Source organism: Diabrotica virgifera, chromosome 2 (assembly GCF_917563875.1).
Source record: "Diabrotica virgifera virgifera chromosome 2, PGI_DIABVI_V3a".
Lineage (NCBI taxonomy): Eukaryota > Metazoa > Arthropoda > Insecta > Coleoptera > Chrysomelidae > Diabrotica > Diabrotica virgifera.
The window spans coordinates 56,751,883-56,772,529 of NC_065444.1; the positions used below are offsets into that span (position 1 = coordinate 56,751,883).

At 32.0% G+C, this 20,647-nt stretch overlaps 2 protein-coding genes across 5 annotated transcripts in view; one reads left to right on the plus strand and one right to left on the minus strand.

Annotated features, from left to right (window-relative positions):
• Nucleotides 1–8,296, minus strand: part of LOC114331495 (phosphatidate phosphatase LPIN3) — a 195,000-nt gene extending 186,704 nt beyond the window's left edge. The window contains exon 1 of the transcript XR_007696388.1: nt 8,118–8,296. The gene's annotated coding sequence lies outside the window, so the exon portion shown is untranslated. The remainder of the gene's footprint in view (nt 1–8,117) is intronic.
• A 3,933-nt stretch (nt 8,297–12,229) lies between these two features.
• Nucleotides 12,230–20,647, plus strand: part of LOC114331494 (dynein heavy chain, cytoplasmic) — a 144,735-nt gene continuing 136,317 nt past the window's right edge. For 3 of the 4 annotated variants that reach the window (XM_050643658.1, XM_050643659.1, XM_050643660.1), the window contains exon 1: nt 12,231–12,639. In XM_050643658.1, coding sequence (XP_050499615.1) covers nt 12,393–12,639 — 247 coding nt within the window. In that variant the 5' untranslated portion in view covers nt 12,231–12,392. Of the gene's footprint in view, nt 12,640–20,647 lie in introns of all 4 variants that reach the window. The other variant, XM_050643656.1, reaches the window with a different exon arrangement.

Genomic DNA, 20,647 nt, shown 5'->3' on the forward strand with positions numbered 1-20,647 from the left:
TTTTTCAGACGGGAGCGGTCTCACTACATGGACTACTGTGAGAGTAAAGAGCAAATATCCTACCGCTCCTATCCATACTGCCGAGTGGAAAAGAACTAAACTCTCGTCTAGCGTAACTACCCGCTATTAGCACTTCTTTGCTCTTTGCTCGTCCACTCTGAACGCGGCCTTAAGAAGACCAAAAATAATCATTTTTTTCAAGAATTTTTATTAAAAATTAACATTAAACTTTTTACAGATTAATATCAAACTCTTAGAGAGTACAAAAAATACGTATTTTTTCATTTATGCACCTACACTAATATTGTAGAGGGCGCAAAAGTCGAGGCCTCGAAAAATGATGGCGGACAGTTAATCTCAAGATTGGGATATCTGAAACAAAAAAATCGTACTGCATTTGAAAAAGGAAGGTTTCTTACGTGATAATTTACCACAATTTGACCAAACAATAAAAAATAAACATTTTTTAACCATGAAAAACTGAAGAAAAACAGGTGATTTTTTCACAAAATGTTTTCAAATTTCCGTAAAATCTTTTTTTTGCGGAATTTTTCACTAACGGTGGTAAATTGTCACGTAAGAAACCTTCCTTTTTCAAATGCCGTACGATTTTTTTGTTTCAGACATGCCAATCCTGAGATTAACTGTCCGCCATCGGAGCTACTTTTTTTCGAGGCCTCGACTTTGGCGCCCTCTACAATAATAGTGTACGTCCATAAACAAAAAAAGATATATTTTTTGTATTCTTTAAGGGCGTGGGTACGTATTTTCGGCTGCAATGCTATTCAAATGGGGATTCATTTTTTTCGAATCCTGAGAAAACTAATAGTATTTTTGAAAAATTTAAACGCAGAATGAAAGATTACGTTATTAGCGAGGGGCAGAAAGTCCCGGAGAACTTCTATAATGTTTATTTTAATAAGTTACAGGAGTGAAAAACTAAGAGAAAATTTAGTGTGATTTTTAATTTTAAATATCTCATTCAAAATAAATTTTTTATTTATTCTAAGGGACTTTCGGCCCTCGGTAATAATTTAGTCTTTCATTCTGCGTTTAAATTTTTTAAACATATTTATTGGTTTTTTCAGGATTCGAAAAAAATGAACACAATTTCCGTGGTGTGGTCCGTGGTAATATTTTCCAAATCTATCTTTGTCTTACAACGCACTCAGTCGAATAGAATATTGTCAGTCAGACAGTGAAAATCAGTGACAATTTTAAATATTTGACATGACATCGGGAATATTTTGAGTTGTTGATTAAATAATGTTATATATAGTGTATTTGATAAATAATTGATTTAAGACGTGAACTTAATAAAAAGTTATTTATTGTGTATTATTTGTGGAAGATCCAAGCAGAGAATACATCAGGATAATATATATTCTGTGATCCAAGATCCAAATATTTTGTTGTTAAAGATGTTCAAAATTGTAAGCGTTCCATAGTAACAATATATTATTAAAAAATCACTTTAACACTTTTCCTCTTTTCTCGATTGTGTATTAGTTTTTGTTGTACATATAAATTATTACAATCACTGAATAGATAGTTAGTGAAAAAATTATCATATTTATTAACTGAATTAATAATTTGCAATTATACAAATAACAGTTATCCAAGAACATTCAAAAGCCATCTCTTTAAAGTTAATCATGGCATTGTCAAGTAGAATGACGTTCTAGTAATGTTTACATATCCACACCAGTGTGAATTTTACTACACGTAATTTGCCGTGTAAAGACAGAAAACGTAGGGATAGCCGTAAAATATTTGCGAATTATGTACCGATGGCCTTAAGAGTTAGACATTAATATGTAAAAAGTTTTATGTTCAGTTTTAATAAAGGTTCTGAGAAAAAAAATCTTGAAACAATGCTTATTTTTGGTCTTCCAAAGTGTACTAGTACTTTAAATCCACCTTCAACCGGATGGGGGCCTACTTCAAGAGACATAACCTCCCTCTTATTTAAAAGTAAGAATGATGCGATGCTACATTTTCTCTGTCCTTTTTTATTGTGTTGAATCGTGGTCCCTGAACAAAGACAAAGATGCAGAAGATTGAAGATTGGAAGCATTTGAGATGTTTCTATATAGAAGAATACTTAAGATCCCGTGGACAAACCGAGCCCAAACCAAGAAGAACCGAGAAGTACTGACCACCACGACATCTTGAAAGTTACACTAATTCTGACACATTATGCGAAATTAATACAGATACGTCCTCCTACAAGCCATCCTGCAAGGAAAAATATTTGGAAAGCGAGGCCCAGGTAGAAGAACATCCTGGTTACAGAGCTTCAGAACCAGGTTCAACACAATATCTGTGCAGCCTTTCCGCTCTGCTACAAATAATATCAAAATTGCCATGATGATCGCCAACATTCTTCATAAATAGGAAAATCAAGAAAAAGATATTCTTCTGGTCTTTACTACAAGAGGTATTGTACAGTGTACATATTATTCAGTGCCATACAGAAGGATGCAGCGTATAGCTTTTACATTAGTAAAAATATTAAAATGTGGAGCCGGAATAGTTGAATCAACAAAAATGAATAAGTCTTTAATACTAAATGAGTGGTTTAAACTTGTCAAATGGTGGTGGTTTAAACTGGTTTAAATTTGTCAAAAAACTAAACAAAGCTGTTAAGCGCGTGTTGAAGCACACTTCACCAGTTTACCAATTTAAATGTCGTCTGCAAGGAGAAATAGAAAATAATATGTAATAGTGACAACGCAAGAGAACGAATCGCACCCCAAAGAACTGTAAAATTAATAAATATTTACTTTTATAATAAAATCAGTTGGACCATCATGTCCCCAAGAGTATCAAGATACACCGCCAGTGTGGGCGGTAGAAATTTTATAAGTTGGTTAATTCATGCAATGATAAAAATCTTAACACAATGTAGTTAGACCACTACATAGTAAAATTAGCACGGCACTGATCATATCAGCTTCCTAGCGCAGTCGGAAGGGGACGCTTTAGTACCTGTATGTTAAATTCTTTTAAACGTGTCATTTTACCGACCATTCACGGGAAAAAGCGCAACGCTCCACAAGATAATAAAAATAGAGTACAGATGTCATAAATTAGGCATATTCATTTTAACAAGAATAAATTATGAAGATATTAACGGTGAGGTGTTTTCAAATCGTCACCCTGTATAATCAAATCATCCAGTGTGCTCATGCTCATGAAGCACCAGTGCGTGGTTCTTTACCATTATAAATAAAATAAGACGGATTAGAAACTTAAGAATTGCATGAAGCTTTTAAAGAAAAGTTCTTTACAGACATATTATGACCTAATCATATCAATAGAAACAAACATAAAAAGAAACAACTGTTTTCTTTTCTGTGACTTTCCAGCAGAATTATGTATGTGAGTGACTTTTGGAAAATATTTTTTTACTTCCATGTTTTTACTTGATTAAATACATTTTCATATTTAATCCAAATAACAATGGAGTACTAAATCGATTTTATTTGCTCATAAAAATTAAAAGCCTGTTACGATTTTCTTATAATAAATTTAAATGAGTAGAAATTATTTTGCAATGCAAATGTAATGTCTTTTAATTTGCATGTAGTTCGCAAACAACCATAAAAAATTGTTTTTCTATAGACAGAAAAATTATATCGCATAGTAAATTTTAATAACCTTGACTTTTACTGCTCTTTATCACATTATACTAAATCTTAATTGAAAGTTTGGTAATTCATAATTTTAATTCGTTTCCCCCCTCTGTGGCTCAGTGGTAAGAGAGCCTACGTTTGGATCCAAGGGTTGTGAGTTCGAATCTCAGCTGGCTAGGAAATTTTTCTTTTATTAAAAATTAATGAATGAGAATAGTTTCTATCCTTGTGAGATCGGTACTCACCGGAGGGACCGCAGATGTTCGGATACAATTAGCGTCTCTTTGTAAAGACAATGAATTTGACTTTACTAAGTAACAAAACATTTACTCAACACAAACACTACATTACACTATCTGATTGCGAAATCAACTGTCAAAAATTATATAATTGTTATACAAAAAATACTTATACAAGCCCAAACAACTATAATACATAATACAGAGTGAGTTTTATGTATGGAAACACTCAATTATCTCGAAAACGGCTTCCACGAATTTATAGATTTTGGTAGGTAGGGGTTTTCTAATGCGGCCGATATTATAGTGCTAATTACATTGTTGTCATATTTTCCGTTTTTCTAGAAATCTAATGAACTTTCTTATTTCAACTGGAACACCCTGTATATTTTTTGCGTTTTGAAGTCCTTAAGAAATACCGATTATTTTTCATGTTATATTCCTTATACCTAAATGCCATAAGTTCGAAGTTATTGCTACATTTATTTAAAAAAAAAATTAAACAAATTATAAAAATCAATTTTTTTGGCCCGGGTAAACACTATTTTAGATTGTTTGGATCATTGGGAACAAAAAAGATTTTTCGTAATTTTTCTCTAAAATTAATCGTTTCCGAGTTATAAACAATTTAAAACTGAAAAAAATCGAATATGACGATTTTCAATGTTCAAGAACACAAATTAACAATGTTACTTTTGAAACTGCGAAGTACCCAAATTCAAGCTCGAGGCTTATTTATCAGTTACCGATAAGTAATTTGTGATTGTTCCATTTTAAAACATTGTTTTTTAGTTGTTAATGCAGCCCGATCGCCCGTCCTCTCACATGCACTTCATTAAAAATTAAAAAGCAATGGTAAATATACCTACAATAAAAGGAGGTAAAAAATCTTATGGCAAGCTATTAGAAGAAAAGTTGGGCTTGAATTTAGGTACTTTAAAATTTTAAAAATTATATTTTTTACTTGTGTTATTGAACCTTGAAAATCGTCATTATTCGATTTTTTTCAGTTTTAAATCGTTTATAACTCGGAAACGATTAATTTCAGAGAAAAATTACAAAAGATCTTTTTTGTTCCCAATGATCCAAACAACCTAAAATAGTGTTTACCCGGGCCAAAAAAATTGATTTTTATAATTTGTTTAAATTTTTTTTTTATAAATGTAGCAATAACTCCGAAATTATGACATTTGGGTATAGGGAATATAACATAAAAAATAATAAGTATTTCTTAAGGACTTCAAAACGCAAAAAATATACAGGGTGTTCCATTTGAAATAAGAAAGTTCATTAGATTTCCAGAAAAACGGAAAATATGACAACAATGTAATTAGCACTATAATATCGGCCGCATTATAAAAGCCCTACCTACCAAAATATACATATAAAAATCGTCCAAGCCGTTTTTGAGATAGAGTGTTTCCATACATAAAACTCACTCTGTATATTGGGACAAACTAAAATACATACATAATTCAAATACCTAGTTGACTTTATTTTTTTCTAATGATACTATGTAATGAGTTAATTAACTAATAGTATAGTCTAAATCTTTTATTAAATGTCTAGTCTAAAGGGATGCTACTCCCTTTTAAAAATAAATATTTGTTCTGTATCCCAATATATTTTTGTCACTTCTAAACTGAGTACTTTTGCCTGACAATCTCAAATTGCATAAAAATTTAGGTAAAGATAATTGTTATAAAACAATCTATAGGGGAGAGTTGGACAAAACGGGATACCATTCTTGTTTACTTTTACTACAGAAAATATGTTAAAGAAATTATTATAATAGTATTTTTTATAGGTATAACATTAATTGCAGCACACAAAACACATATCTTTAGCTATTTTTAATAACTGGAAAATAGTAAAAAAAAATATTTATTAAAGTCCTACACATCCCGTTTTATCCAACCACGGTTGGATAAAACGGGATAGGTTTATAATATTTAATTTTTTGTATAAAATTATCTAAAACTTAATTTATGTCTAAATTAAGTAGACATTAAATTGTATAGTAAAATTTACTCTTGAAAGAATAATATATTCAGTAGCCAGAAACTTAAAAATAGGCGTTTTTTATGTTTTATGGCAAAATGGGAAATAAGACCATTTATTTAGGACTAGGGCATATATCAGAATAACAGTCACATAAAAATATGTTGTTCTTCTCTGCGGTATGAGAAAACGCTTCATATCTCTATTTAAAAAATTAATAGGCCAACAAATAAATGGGTACATAAAACGGGACATAAGAAACTGTATCCCATTTTATCCAACTTATAAGTGTCTCGTTTTGCCAAACTCAGACATTTTTCAAAACAAAAATTTCTGCTGCCTAAATGTGAAAGTAAAATTAGGTAGACTACACATGAGAATATTCGTTAATGACTGATTAATTAAATGTAATAGTCGCCGGAATTATATTTTTATATATGTAGGCAGTATAATGTAGAAAACAACGCACTTAAAAGTACAAAGTATCAAAAAAACAGAGTCAAACAATTCTAAACACAACAACTTTTCACCAAATAGTGGCATCGAGAACTGAGAATCTTAAAATGATGACTGATAACAAGTTTCTGTCGTTGTCCGATTAATAGCACCTCTAGTTGGGTCTCTAGGCTAGGTATCCCGTTTTATCTGACTATCCCGTTTTATCTAACTCTCCCCTACTTATTGGATTTGTTGGCCTGAGCCTTTAACCTATTTTTTTTTTGACAGCCTAAAGATGAGTGTTTTACTTCATTCATAAGTAAGCCAACACACTTGGTTGTAAATGATTTCCCTCATCTGTTTGATTACTCCGCAATATTAGAATGTATCCTGGGTAAGTTCAGGATACGTTCGAAGCATGCTGCAAGAATAAATCTATAATATATATTATAGTTTAGCTCCTTGTGTGTGACAAGCTTAACAAGCTTTAGTATAATATAATATTTATGGATTACTGTTAAATGCTGACATGATCTACCAAAAAAGAAGATGTATTGGTGATTTTTTTAGTGACATTATTGGGTGTGAGTCTGATGTATAGCAGAAGACCTGTTGGAAGGCCGCCGAACAGGTGGAAAGACAATGTACAGTCAACAACGACTGAAACAGAATAAGAGACAACAAACAGGAGTAATCCTAGTTGCACGAAGAAGAAGAAGAGTCTGTCTTTTGAGTTTACTCCTCCTGGTTTAAAAACAGGGTATAGATGGATTTTAATTTAGAAATGCTTGTTGGAAAGATACTAAAAACCTTTTCATTTGCTGGTTTAATTAAATTTTGACAATTTAACTCAACCAATTTTTGTTGAAAATCATGAAAATTTCTTTTCCTTCTTCTTAATCTATAAAATAGGTATCTACAAGGTATTTTTGTGGTTTTGAAAATTATTTCATCAAAAAGTTGACATTATAATTAGAAAAATGAGACCACTAGCACTAGCTTAAATCAGTTCACTGGGCTCAGAGATATAGCTCTTCAAAGAAAGGGTAAAAAGGGTCTATTTTTGACCCTTTTGTGGGGCATAACTCAGGCCCAGGATAACCTAGGGGACTAAAAACATAGCTATAGCACAGCTATAGGCTACTTTGTAAGGTACCTACAATAATATATTAAAATTTGGGAAAAATCCGACCCCCTTCCTCCCCACAAATACAAAAGTGGTCTAAAAGTAAAAAATATTGCCTATAAACATAAATTATAAGTTAAAATTCTAAAATTATGGCATACACATGAACCTACCCCCTACCAGAAGTTACAGAAATACCATCAAACTATTCTGTTATTTCTATTTTAAAATTAAGTTAGCTTCCACACTAAAAGAACATTAAAATAAACACTACTAAAATATATCTATTATCTATCAATAAAACACTAATTTCAATTTAGTTTTTGATTAATTTTTGCCTTATAAAAAAGCCGGTACCGTGGTCTGATGCCCTTGTAATCACAGGAAACAATCAGGGCAATAAAATATCTTTGAAACAACTTGTATGTAGCTTATAAACTAATCACAAAAACTATGAATATGTTTTTGCAACTAATTTGCTAAATATACAATTAACCAAATTTGCTAAATAAATTATTGATTAAAAGGGACAGCACACAGTGATTTCCTATCCTAATCTCATTTTACCCTCCCAGAGTGTATCGATTTTCATTCCCTGTCTTTAGTATAGATAGGTATGTTTCATATTGATTAATGAAAGTAACGTTAATTCTATTACAACATTAAAGTACTTACCGTAAATCTGAACTAAATTTCGCCCAATGCCAATGTCTTTGTTTAAGTTTCACAATAAACACAAAAGAATACCTATCACACCACTCTTACCTTAACATTTTTTACCCGTACATATCATACGATAAACAGCTGATTCAGATGAGACACCGTCGGATGACAAGAACCGGGTCTGTCTGCGATGTTGCCGTCTGAACTTGGTAGCCGGATCGACGACATACACTGGGAATAAAAGTAAATTAGGTAATGTAGAGCCTGAAGGTATGCAACATGTTAAACAGGTTTTGTAACAAAATTACTGACGAAGTGAGGAATGTATTTACGTGATGAAAGTTGAGTTTTTTATTGTGTAAGAAAATATCAGAGAAAAGACTATTTGTGGTGTAAGTTGCACTCGTGTAAAGATAAGAACATTGTTGATGGCAAATAGTGCAATGAATGAGGCTTAGTATGGGAAGTCAAGAGAATATGAGTTTATTTCTGGAATATATTATGTTCTAATATTATATGTCCCAATGCATTCTTTTTTCCTTAATACTGTTCTTATGAACCTATTATTCTTCAGTTTCTACTCAACGTCCTTCCGCATTGCGAGATTGTGCTAAGTAAGTAAGTTGTTAAGACTTGGGAGACAAAACAGGTTGTCCTCTCAAATTTGCCGCTCCTAAAAATTTACGGCAGTCGCCCAATTGGCCCACCCCTGGGACTAGTAGTGCCGAAGGCTTAACGTGGCCTCCGAGACACAGTGGCAGCTTAGTTAAATTAGAAATTAAAAAATTTCTTGGTGTCCACGCCTTTGTGTCAATTGGTTATCGGACTCTCTAACTTGTCAAGCCACTAGCACAGCTATTGAGCTACGGCCACGGCCGCCACGAAATTGTGCTCTCACTTATGCTATGCTCAATTTATAATATAAAATTGACAAGTAAAATTCTTCTTCTTTCTAGTCGGTCGTTCTATTCGCACATCTTTCTCTATCCTCTGCAACTCTGAAGCAATGGTTTAGTGAGGCTTCGATCTCTATTGTAATGTGGTCCACATACGTTGTTGGTGATCTTCCGCGGGCTCTTACTCCTTGCACTATCCCCTGCAATATCAGCTTTTCCAAACTATCTCTAAGCACCACATGACCAAAGTAAGAGTTTATTTTTTCGGTCAAAGTTTTTCAAAGCCTACTTGTAACATGCAGCTTCCTAAGAATAGACTCTACCCGTTGGTTCCTCTTGCGGTCCAGGGTATTCGCAACATTCTTCGCCTGCAAAACATTTCAAACGCGTGTATAGTGCGTTTATCAACTTCCTTCAAAGACCATGCAGTATTCAGATCCATTGTTTTTTCAAGCCTTGGCCTTATCTTTGTACCCAAGGTGATATTGTGGTTTTTCCATACTTTGGTGAGCTTTTTCATTGCTCCATTGACCATCGCTGACCTTCCTTTCATTTCTTTGGTGTATCCCCTGGAATTATGTAGGCAGTACCGGCGCTAGGGTATGAGGTGCCCGCCTGCAAAACTAGCACAGGCGCCCGCCTCCCCCCCCAAACATACACACACACACACATACTTATATAACGCTAGCCTCAGGAAACATATACAGTGTGTGTCAGCCAAATGGAATAAATTCAATAGTTTAAATACTAATTGTTTTTTTAAACGCTCAGACCTGTCGATGAGTATTTTAAATCTAAATTTTTTTCATACAATAATAATGTATACAGGGTGTCCCAATTTAGAGATATGACATCATCGTTAATTTTCTTAAATGGCAACACTGTTATTTTAATGGCTGTTTAAATTCAGCGTGTGAAGTTATACATAACTGCAAAATATCAAATTTTTATATTTTAACATTTACAAGATAATAAAAAATAAAGTTATGTCTGTAATGTGAAATACACTTAATAGTTCAAATAATAATTATTTTTTTTTGAAAAATGCTCAGACCTATCGATTAGTATTTCAAATCGAAATTTTTTACATACAATAATAATGTATACAGTGTGTCCCAATTTAGAGATTTAATGTTATTTTTTATTATCTTATAAATGGTAAGGAATAAAAATTTGATATTTTGTAGCTATGTATAACTTAACGTATACACACCCTATCAAAATAGCTATCAAAGTGGCAATGTTGCCATTTAAGAAACTCAACGATAACGTTATATCTTTAAATTGGAACACCCTGTATACATTATTATAATATGAAACAAATTTTCATTTGAAATATTAATCGACAGGTCTAATCATTTTTCAAAAAAACAATTAGTGTTTAAACTAATGAAGTTATTCCAAATTAGACATAACTATAGTTATATTATATTATAACAGATATGTATGACTTTACACACCCTATCAAAATAGCTATCAAAATGACAGTGTTTCCATTTAAGAAAATCAACGATGACGTCATATTTCTAAATTGGGCCACCCTGTATACATTACTATTGTATGAAAAAAATTTCCATTTGAAATACTAATCGACAGGCTTACTTAAGCATTTTTCAAAAAAAACTATTAGTATTTGAGCCATTGAATTTATTCCATTTGGCTGACACACAGTGTATGTGTTCTAATGGAACAGTGGGACCCACATATCCGAAGATCAAACCAGTCACACTCAATAATGGAGTGGTACCTATCTCACCCCCAAACTGTACCAAGAATAGGGTATTAGGGCTGGAATTTAAACAACATTTTAAAAAATAATTTTTCTACTTTAGTATTTTCTATAACATCAGCAGAAAAAAGCTCATTTGGCGCCCCCCATGCAGAGGCGCCCGCCTGCAGTGCATCCCTTGCAGGCCCGTTATCGCCGGCCCTGTATGTAGGTATCCTTTGGTGTATCCTCCCCAACGCGAGGGACAAAATAATTGTGACCAATTAAATAGCAGAGGCGCAGAGCAGAAGAAGATGAAAATATCTGGAGGAAGCCTATGTTCCACAATGGACAAATCAGGGCTGATTCATGATGATTGATGATCCTCCGGAATTTATTTTAAGGGTGAACAGATACATAAATTAATTTACCATTTTATTTCGATGTCATTGGGCTGGTTGTTCGAACGCTAATCAAAAATGGAATCAACTGATCATTATCAAATATTTAATTACTGTCACCAACTGTCAATGTCAACTTTGTTTGGGTTGCTGAAAACATAATTGATTACAATTATGAGATTTATTAATCAATTATGTTAATAATGTTAATTAACAATTAATTAATTAATCAATCAATTATATTAGTTATCTTAATGATAATTATTAACATAATTGATTACAATCAACTCATTGACGTACGAATGAGGGGTGTTGTTATTTGATGGTTGTTAAGGAGACTTAATTATAATCAACTTCTTGATTAGCGTTTGAACAACCGAGCCTCACTCGTTAAATTCGTTTAATAGTTCTCCATGTGATCTCACTTTTGCAGAGTTTTCTATGAATGTAGAGAGGTTTACTAACAATACAGTTTATAAGATTATATGAGTGTGTTGTGGACGAAAGTATTATCCGAAATTATTCGGTTGTTTGACATTTCAATATTATTTACTATCTTTAATGTATAAAATTAATGTATTTTCAACTGAAATTCCGGTCTCAGATTAATACGATGCAAATTATATACCCTTTGACTAGACTATAACTTAAAGAGCATTGAGGATTACGTGAAAAAGTTGTATAAATCTGTAAATTTGGCAACACTATCTTGCAATGAGGTCAAAGACAAAGTTATTGAAAAGGAAAAGTTTTCAATAATAAAAAAATTGGAACAGTATGTAATTTGTTGTCTATTGTAATTTTCAACTGTAACATCTTTATAAGGAAATATATGACAACGAAAAATTTTAATATCAATCTTGAAAAATGAAGCATTTGATAAAACTCGCGTAAACATTAATAAAAAATAATAAAATTCTGTTATAATAATTTTAATAACTTCCTACCATTTCTTTTAACACAAATAGTTAAATTCATGTATACTTTCGATACTTTCCATAGGATTACATAGGATTAAAGAGTGGGGTACAGTGTAGTTTGTAGTCACTGCCAATGTCAACCGGCGCTTCATCCTTATGTCAAATGTCATTTACTAAATTCGTCATTCGATTACTGTCAATGTCAAACCAAATCAAAAATCAAAACCATCAGTTGGTCTGGTCAAAAGTGCAAAAAACTGATGGTAAAGAGAAAATATTCGTAGTTTAATACTCACCAGTGTGTTTTTATTGTAAAGAATTGTTTATCTTTTTATGTACTAAGCTTTATATTTAGCCCCAAAATGGGGGACTCTTTAGAATCCACGGAAGCCAGCCACGAAACGCAAAATGTGGCTCTAGTTGATTTTACAGCATTTTCGAATTTTATTTTAAAAGCGACCACTGTTCTTTTGCCGGAGGATGACGGCCAAGCCGAACCGGCAAACTTAGTGGCAGCTATAGATGATAAAGCAAATCAGGAATGTATAAGGAAATTCATAAGTGATCCGCAAATTGCAACTTTGTACATACAGAGGAACTCTTCCAAAGGTAAGATGACTCATATATTTGCATATTCGGTAATCGTTATTTACAGCTGATCATAATTCTTGTCTTACTGGTTATAATGTACATATTATGAATTCATTATGATTAGGTATTCTAGATATATGTATTTCTTTGTATCTATTATTCTAGATATATGTATTTCTATCTATTAGGTTCATATTCACCCTTTTTTTTTGTTAGTCTTGTCTATGTCAGAACTTTTTTTAAATATTTGGGAAGTAAATAATAATTGTGCAAGGATATTTTAAAACCTTGAATTTTAGCCAAGGTCATGATCAATATAGTGTAGTTATTGATTACTTGAAAAAGTTTAATATGCCAACAAGGAATGGTCCAATTTATTTCCTGTCATAAAGTTACTTCCAATAAATTAAATGCAAAAACCTTAATTCAAAGTACAATGCATTGTCCTAAAAATATACACATAACATCTAAAAAGTATATGTATATCAAATACAGTAGAACCCCGATTATCCGGGTGCGGATTATCCGTGCTGCGGATTATCCGTGCTATGATTTTCTATTAGTCAAGTTACATTTTTGAGTATTTTTCAAAATAGCGTCATCATAAATCACTTGACGGAAACTCTATATGATGAAAGAGAGACTCATAATGAAAGATTTATTTTTTCTGTTATCTTTTTATGGTAGGTACATATGTATGTATGTGTATACGTACATATGTATTATACATAAGAAATACATGTTCGGATTATCCGTGCCACCTTCAGTCCCGAGGAGCACAGATAATCGGGGTTCTACTGTATACATGAGATGTATATCTCTTTACTTTGTTCGGGATACAAAATACTCACAAACATTCTTAATTGAAGACTTCAACCTCTCACTGAAAAAATTATCGGGAATATCAAGCAGTGCTTAGGCAAAATAGATCTACATACCATCAACCAACTATTTACAGTTAAACAAATGCATACTAGCAAAAGCATGGGAATATGAAATAGACGTTTACAATCTCTGTGTAGATTTTAAGTAAGCCTATGATTCTATAGATAGAACAATACTACCAAATCTGTACCTCGCAAGGATACAACGCTATGTCCATTTTCATAACTTTACAGGAGAGCACTTTTAAACTTTTTTTCAACAAAAAGTGTTATTGCTGCAGCTATTTATTGAGATATTGAAACAATATTTTAATAGGACATTATATCTATTGTAGTTTACATAATACATTTGTTATAATCAAAAAAAATTTTTTTTCCTATGTTTTTAACCCTTTTATGGACATGGTGTTGTATTCCTCTAACAAAGTTATTGTACTGTATGTCTTAGTATGGGGTATTCAATAACAACTACAATACTATTTGACTTACAAAATTTATTCAACCAAACAATTCACCTTTACCAAAATACAAATAATACATCTATGTATTTAACCAAAATGGTATTTTAGGTACAAACAACTCAGACATCCTCAAATGAGTCTCCTTCTGGATAGTCACTATTGGAATTATCACTAGTGTGCTTTAAGTTTTTATAAAAATCATGGCAAAATGTAGGTACATATGGCAGTAATGCCAAAAGATCATTGTACTTTTGTTGTGATATAGGTATTGCAGTTTGTGATACCAGTTGCAAATTTTTTGGCAATGTAAGGTGTCGCCTTGGAAACCTAACAAGATCAATTTCGTAGTTTTCATCATTAAAATTACTTTTCAAAAATAGAGTTTCCATGCTGTTTTGTTTTACTTGCAGTTGAACACAGTTTGACAGAAGAACTTGTTGTTTATTGATTCTCTCTTTCTATTAATAAAAGGAGGATTTTGAGATATTTTGACATCATACAAAGACCTAAATTTTTAAAATCTTCTAATTCCATATTATGTACGGTATATTTCATTGATGTTTGTCTGACTAACTGCTGCCAATCCCAGGGTGCTAAAATAGATATGCTGTTAACTTTTTTTCTCTTTCGCTCTATCAGCGCATGGACAGTGTCCGCCTCCATGTGGGTGTGGCCCTTTAGTAGAAACTTCTGGGTGATCTTTTTTACTTGTGGATACTTATTGAGTATCCAAAAGAAACACATAATAAGGCTAACATGTTTATTCTGGCTGTAATAATTGTCTGACCATAGTATGATTTCTTCTATTTCACTGCCAGGAATGACGGTATCTGCCCATTTGAGTAATCCAGATCCGATTTCGTTTCCACCATGGGCTCCTTTGGATTCATCCCACATAATGCAATGGACTGAGGAATCAGAAGAATCATACAAGGTGTAATTTAATGTCCACAGTTTTCTCTTATAGAAGCTTATGCAATTTGTTACAAGGGGTGATGGCAAACATTTTTGCAGATCACCTTAATGGTAGTGTTAGCCTTTTTGGTGTCCTTGCTTTTCAAATCATACCTTAATAATTTAAATTCATCCAGATGTCTATTATGTTCTTCTTCAACAGATTTTTTTTCATCTGGAGTCAAATTCTTTTTTAGTTTTGCTTGAAAAAAGTCACATGTGTCTATTTCTGGTGGTTTGAAAGTCAACTTAAATTTTTTGGTAAACACATCATAGTAGAACCATTTTTTAGCTCTTAACATAGGATTGAAATCATTGTTATTACAATCCTCTATATACAGCTCATACATTTTCTCTACATTCAGGTGCGTACCCAAATACTTCATATCACTTTTTTCCCTAGTGTAATGACTGCAATAGGTTGTGAAAGAAGAAATGTGTCTTATTACACTTTCAATAGTGTCTTCATGTGTTTTATTCGCAGGAATTTGCTTGCCTCTTTGATCGCTTTTTACAATTCCACCTGGTTTAATCTTATTTTTCAAAACATTAACTACCACAGTGTTTGATATAGAAAGTGTGTTTAAAAACATAAGTTTAACTTTAAACACACCGTAAATGGCAAAAGTACTACCTATTAGATCACTAATAATCTACTACTTGTCATCATAAAGAAATGCAACCGTGTGCAACACTATGTGTGGCAGAAATTCACATGCGTAGAGGGATAAAACATCAAGTCCATATGGTATTCTATCCCTCTAAGTAAAAATGGACTTGATGTTGTTTTAAAGGTCGCTATCTCCGTTAGAAAATGGTTTAGGACATAGTACTCTATTCCTCTAAATAAAGTGATAAAAGTTGATTATTAATACATATATGAAAATGTCAAAACTGAAAAAAGTGGACTTAGTGTTGTATCCTTCCGAGGTACAGAAATATAATGCAAGAATTTGGCATACCATGATATAAACATTGAGCAGAACTATAGAATGTGGAGGAAGAAACCTACGTTGGAACAGAGTGCAGAAGTTGTGGGTAGGGCTAGCAATAAATACTAATAAAACAAAACTACTTGTCCAAGCCAGATCAAATAAAATGGCTCAACAACAACACTTTATAGATGATATAGAATACATGAATCGATTCACTTACTTAGGAATGGACCTGGTCGCAAATAATGAGAAGAACTGGAAATAAATAGAAGGCCTATGCTGGCAAATAAAGCCTATTTCGGGACATATTCAAATTGCGAGACATACACCAGAAAACAAAACTCCGAGTCTATAAAACAATAATCAGGCCCATAGTAAGTTATGGCTGTGAAACACAGGTTTTAAGAGGAAACAGTAGCGATCAACAGGTAGCGAAAACGCGTTCCAAGATTGCGGCTGTAATTTTGAATATTTTTTCGAGATATTTGGCACACATATTCGTAATATAATAAAGAATGGCGGTACAGAGCCCAATTTGAAAAATATATTAAAATGTGGAAATGACTCTGTAATTAAATACAATATTAAAAAAAACGAGCCTGTACCGCTATTAAGAAGAACAAAAAAATACACTTTCTTCAAATACACTTTTTTATCCGATGCCTAGATTTTGTGTCATTTGGGAACTACTAATGAAATAAACAATTTTAGTAGTTCCAAAATAACACAAAACCTAGGCATCGGATAAAAAAGTTTATTTGAAGAAAGTGTATTTTTTTGTTCTTCTTAATGGCGGTACAGGCTCGTTTTTTTAATATTGTATTTAATTACGGAGTAATTTCCACATATTAATATATTTTTCAAATTGGGCTCTGTATCGCCATTCTTTATTATATTACGAATATGTGTGCCAAATATCTCGAAAAAATATTCAAAATTACAGCCGCAATCTTGGAACGCGTTTTTGCTACCTGTTGATCGCTACTGTTTCCTCTTAACACAGAAATCTGCCATTACATTAGACATGTTCAAAACAAACATACTGGACCCAATAACTGAGAATAACTATTACTATTAATCACTTATTTACAACATAAAAATGTGAAAAATCTGCAAGACCAGAACAAATATACTTCTGGTTTTTATATCACTTCAGGTCTTCAGGTTAAAAAGTTGTAATTGGAACTGTCACATTGTAGTTCTAAAAATAGTACATGTGATATATAAATCTACATGCATTGAAAAGTTAAAATGTTTTGCCAAACTGAAAGTTTGGCAAAAGTGCCCCAAAATTAGTGAAATCGTAATATATCAATCCAAGAGTTCAAATATCAACTTCCAGTTCTACTCCAGGTCAAATAGGGTGAAAACCTAGAACCTAGATTCTAGAACTTATGAGATCTACTTGCTTGTTTGAAAAATAAAATATTTTATTTGACAAAGAAAACATTTTTACTGTATAAAGCAAAATAAAAGAAGACAAGAGAATTTGAGACCCAGAAATTTGAGTAACCTTTTCCTGTCTCACACAGAAACCTGTGTATGCCATTGGCATTGGGTTTTTTTTAAGTTTCATTGTAAAATAACTATATTAGTCCATGTGGTGAGACCACTCCCGTCTGAAAAAAATTTCTGATTTGGTTTCTTTGTGGATTCCTATTCAAAAATGTCCCCTTTAAACAAATCTGAAGCATAGGCGTAACCAGGGGGGGGTTTTGGGGGTTGTAACCCCCCCATTGGGATGTACTTTGAGCTCTATACGCTTAACACCATAGCCCTCAGAGACCTTCCAGTAGTTGTAACCCCCCCCTTTCAGGTAGTTGTAACCCCCCCCTTAGGATCATCCTGGTTACGCCTATGATCTGAAGGGTGCCGGGCGGAATTTTTGGGCAGAAATTCTTTAAACAATTTTTTTAAACAGATACAAAAGATCATGTTTTTTTGCTCTGAAACATATATTTTTAGATTTTTTGGGTCAATCTAAACAAGAAAGGTATCTTGTAATTTTTTTCGGAAATTGATAGTTTTGGAGTTATAAGCGATTTAAAATCTGAAAAATGCGAAAATACGCATTTTCGAGACTTAAAAACTCATATTTAAATTAGTATTTTTGAGGTTGCCAGATACTTAGAATGAAGACTGAACGTTCAGCTTCAAGATTCTGAAGAGTGATCGCGTCTAACTTTAATTTATACCGTTGTTTTTTAATTGTTAAATATGCGTGTTTATCCGATTTTTTTGCTGGTGCGGCGCGCTCCGATTCAAAAATCTCCTATTTTCCTCCGAAAAATATTTTTTCTGGATTCTTTGGGACATTCTAAATAAAATAAGTTTCTTGATATTTTTCTCAAAAGTTAGTTTTTAAGTTATAAGCGATTTAAAATCCGAAAAATGACAAAAAAACGCATTTTCGGATTTTAAATCGCTTATAACTTTAAAACTGTTAACTTTTGAGAAAAATATCAAGGAACTTATTTTATTTAGAATGTCCCAAAGAATCTAGAAAAAATATTTTTCGGAGGAAAATAGGAGATTTTTCTCCAGCAAAAAAATCGGATAAACACGCGTATTTAACAATTAAAAAACAACGGTATAAATTAAAGTTAGACGCGATCACTCTTCAGAATCTGGAAGCTGAATATTTAGTCTTCAATTTAAGTATCTGGCAACCTCAAAAATACTAATTTGAATATGAGTTATTAAGCCTCGAAAATGCGTATTTTCGCATTTTTCAGATTTTAAATCGCCTATAACTCGAAAACTATCAATTTTTGAGAAAATTTACAAGATACCTTTCTTCTTCAGAATGACCGACAAAACTTAAAAATATATGTTCCGGAGCAAAAAAACGTAATCTTTTGTATTTCTTAAAAAAATTGTTTAAACAATTTCTGCCCAAAAATTTCGCCCGGCACCCTTCAGATTTGTTTCAAGGGGAAATTTTTGAATAGGAATCCACAAAGAAACCGAATCAGAAATTTTTCCAGACAGGAGCCGTCTTACCACATGGACTATATCATCTTAGCTGTTTAAATGATTCTGGCATTGATTCTTGACAACAATGTTTGAAAAAGTATCAAATTTTGTCTACCCATCAAAATAAAGTTAAAATCTTAAAAATGTAAGTAAATCCCATGAAAATGTTGATTTTGCTGGTGTGTATAATTTTGTATAATTATAATGGAATGAGTAAGTAAGTATCTTGATAAACTTAAATTTTAATAGGCTATCTATAGAAATGCTGTCAAGGTAACTTCTAGTTGATTTTTTAATTCTTTATCATAGTTCATTTTGAAAATTGAACAAAATATGGTAGATAGCTGTAAATAATTTTTTGTTTTTGCCAATAATTGTTAGTAATAATAATTGTATTGCAATCTTAATCTTAAATAATGAAGATAAAAAAGTTTGAGAAAATATCAACAGCTAAGACTTAATCTCTAGTAGTGAGAAAAGAGCACAAACAATAATTACAAAACACTAAATGAAATAATCGATATAAAAATAGGTGTACATTGGTCTAAAAATAAAGAAAGAAGCAATAAATCAGCTTATATATTGACATGATTAGGAGTTTGAAGAATGTCATGTGAAGATTAGATTAGATGTCAGATTAAATGGAAAAGTACACATTTATAAATAATTTGAAAGACTAATAATAATGCTATACGCTGTGAGCTCGTACGTAGAGGGGATATTTAAAAATTCGCGAGCGCCAGTAGTGACAAGTCTGTAAACGTTTACTGGAAATTTGACATAAATGTCAAAGTGATTAATGTAAAATTAAAAATAAAAACATTAATTATAAAAAATATTAGTTGGTCAAAGCTGTGGTATATATTTTTACCTTAAATATACTTACATTTTAAATACTGAATTTAAGTTTTTTTAATGTTCCGTAATATGTAATTATAAATTAATCTTATAATCTTAGCGCCATCTACACGATAATTGTGAAAGTATCCCAAGTAAGAAATTAATATTTCATCAATAGAACGTCAAATGATTAGGCAAAATCTTAAAAAAATCGATTACAATTTAATTACTTTTTTGCGTTGTAAATATTAAGCGATAACAATTAAATAATAAATTTAAAAATTACCGGTGAAAGTTGCATTACTAATCCGCTAGGAGCGACACCAGCGAAGCTCAGAGCGTATACTTACATGATAGAAATGAAACCTATACAGCAAAAACAAAAGAATACTTCAGAGGGATGTTAGAGGAACCATTTAATAAAATTAGTTAAATATCCAGTAGAATTCTCATGCTATTTTAAATACTCACTTAATGTTTCCAGTTAAAATGACCTGTTGTCGTTTTATTCTCTTAATTGTATGATGCTAGAAAAGAATTTGTTTTGTACATTTGCCTATACCGTTATTTCCTGTTTCTTTGCTATAAAAAATATCTAGTGATCTCTTGTAATTTTACCTGAGTCCTTCATCCTATTTCTTGCATTGCCTTGAAATATTTGTTCTACTTAATTATCTCTGATGCTATGTCCCTTATTTTTCGCACTTTTAGAACATTTTAATGATTCAAGTGGCTTTTTTTTAGTACCTATTTTTATTACTATTTTAGTTCTAATTGTTTGCTGCTCATTATTTATGTCCTCCTTGCTCTATTTCTAGATTTTTGTAACCATCTTTAAGTTCTTTTTGGATTCTTCTTCTACCGGAATCGACACAATAGATTTCAAGTAGGAGAGATGCAATAAGGAAAATTGTTTATTTGCTTGTTATATTGTTTTTCTTACTTATCGGTTTCAAAGGTTGTTTGAACATATTAT